Below are 1120 nucleotides of genomic sequence, written 5' to 3' on the forward strand. Positions count from 1 at the left end.
TCCCCCGGCCGGGCCGCCCGGGTACTCACATGGCGGGCAGCCGAGCGGGTGCCGAGCGGCTCAGGGTCTGCTGCCTCCCTCTCCAGCAAAGATGGCTTTCCGGCTCCGCTCCTGCTGCAAGCGGTCTCCTAGTATTGTAGGCACCGCTGCTGAGATAGGAGGGGTAGGCACCGGCTACTGAGCATGCCTGTGCCTCACATCACGGAGTAGGAAGTAGAGGCCAGGCACAGAGGTACCCCCTCCCCACCCTCGCGCCCGGCAGGAGAAAGTCCTAGAGCGACTAACGCGAACGGAGCCTCCCGCCGCCGGCCGCGTCCCGCCGCCTCCCCGTGCGGAGCAGGAAACGTCTCGCCGGGGTGTGGTTACCAGAGCCGGGCCCATTCCGGCCAGGAGGCTCGGGGGGGTCACTTCGATGTGAACCTTTGTCTGTTCCTGTAACCACCTTCCTTCTCCCTCTCCTCTCTGGAAAGAAAAAAAAGGAGCGGGGGGGAGAAGAAAACCACGAGAGGTAGTGCGGTTCAAGCTGTGCTGTCATGGGTGAGCGCTTGCGAATGAAAAAAAGCAAGTCCTCAGGATTGTAGTTCCTACCCTTAACGTAGAGCAGAAACCAGAGGCAAATAAGCTGCTAGATCAACCATTGCTTCTTAAACGATTGCGTCTCTCAGGTGAAATAAAGCCGATGCCAAGTCTGTATGCTCCTGGCTTTGACTTCTTGCAGCCTTCGCCTCGCACTCAACCTAGGTCCAGGCATCTGATCTCCCCCTTCAATCCCCTTCATTAACATCAGCACTTCTCTTGCATAACCCCCGCCCCTGTAGAGAACAAAACTTCTTCTGAATGCTCCTTTGCACTTAAACCAAGGCCACCACGTACTCTAAACAGAGGCCAAGGAAGAAGGAAGTCTACACAGCCAGTTCTTCAAAAAGTGGAAACTTAACGTTGCTGTCCCCAGTTATACCTTGTTCCATTTTACTTGTAAAAAGATACTCCACCAGTCACTGCCTGCACTAACTTTCAATCAATTTCAGTGACAGCTAGCACAAGCCTTCATAACCAGGTATCTACCCAAGTAAGGCAAGGGCTTACCCAGAACACGGAGGAGCTTTCATAAGTATCTAGG

General features: G+C 54.8%; 1 protein-coding gene across 1 annotated transcript in view; it reads right to left on the reverse strand.

Moving 5' to 3' along the window:
* Positions 1-270, reverse strand: part of VAMP2 (vesicle associated membrane protein 2) — a 49296-nt gene extending 49026 nt beyond the window's left edge. Inside the window, exon 1 of the mRNA XM_009273341.1 lies at positions 30-270. Coding sequence (XP_009271616.1) covers positions 30-31 — 2 coding nt within the window. The 5' untranslated portion in view covers positions 32-270. The remainder of the gene's footprint in view (positions 1-29) is intronic.
* Between the last annotated feature and the right edge of the window lie 850 nt (positions 271-1120).

Source organism: Aptenodytes forsteri, unplaced genomic scaffold, assembly GCF_000699145.1.
Source record: "Aptenodytes forsteri isolate BGI_AS27 unplaced genomic scaffold, ASM69914v1 Scaffold382, whole genome shotgun sequence".
NCBI lineage: Eukaryota > Metazoa > Chordata > Aves > Sphenisciformes > Spheniscidae > Aptenodytes > Aptenodytes forsteri.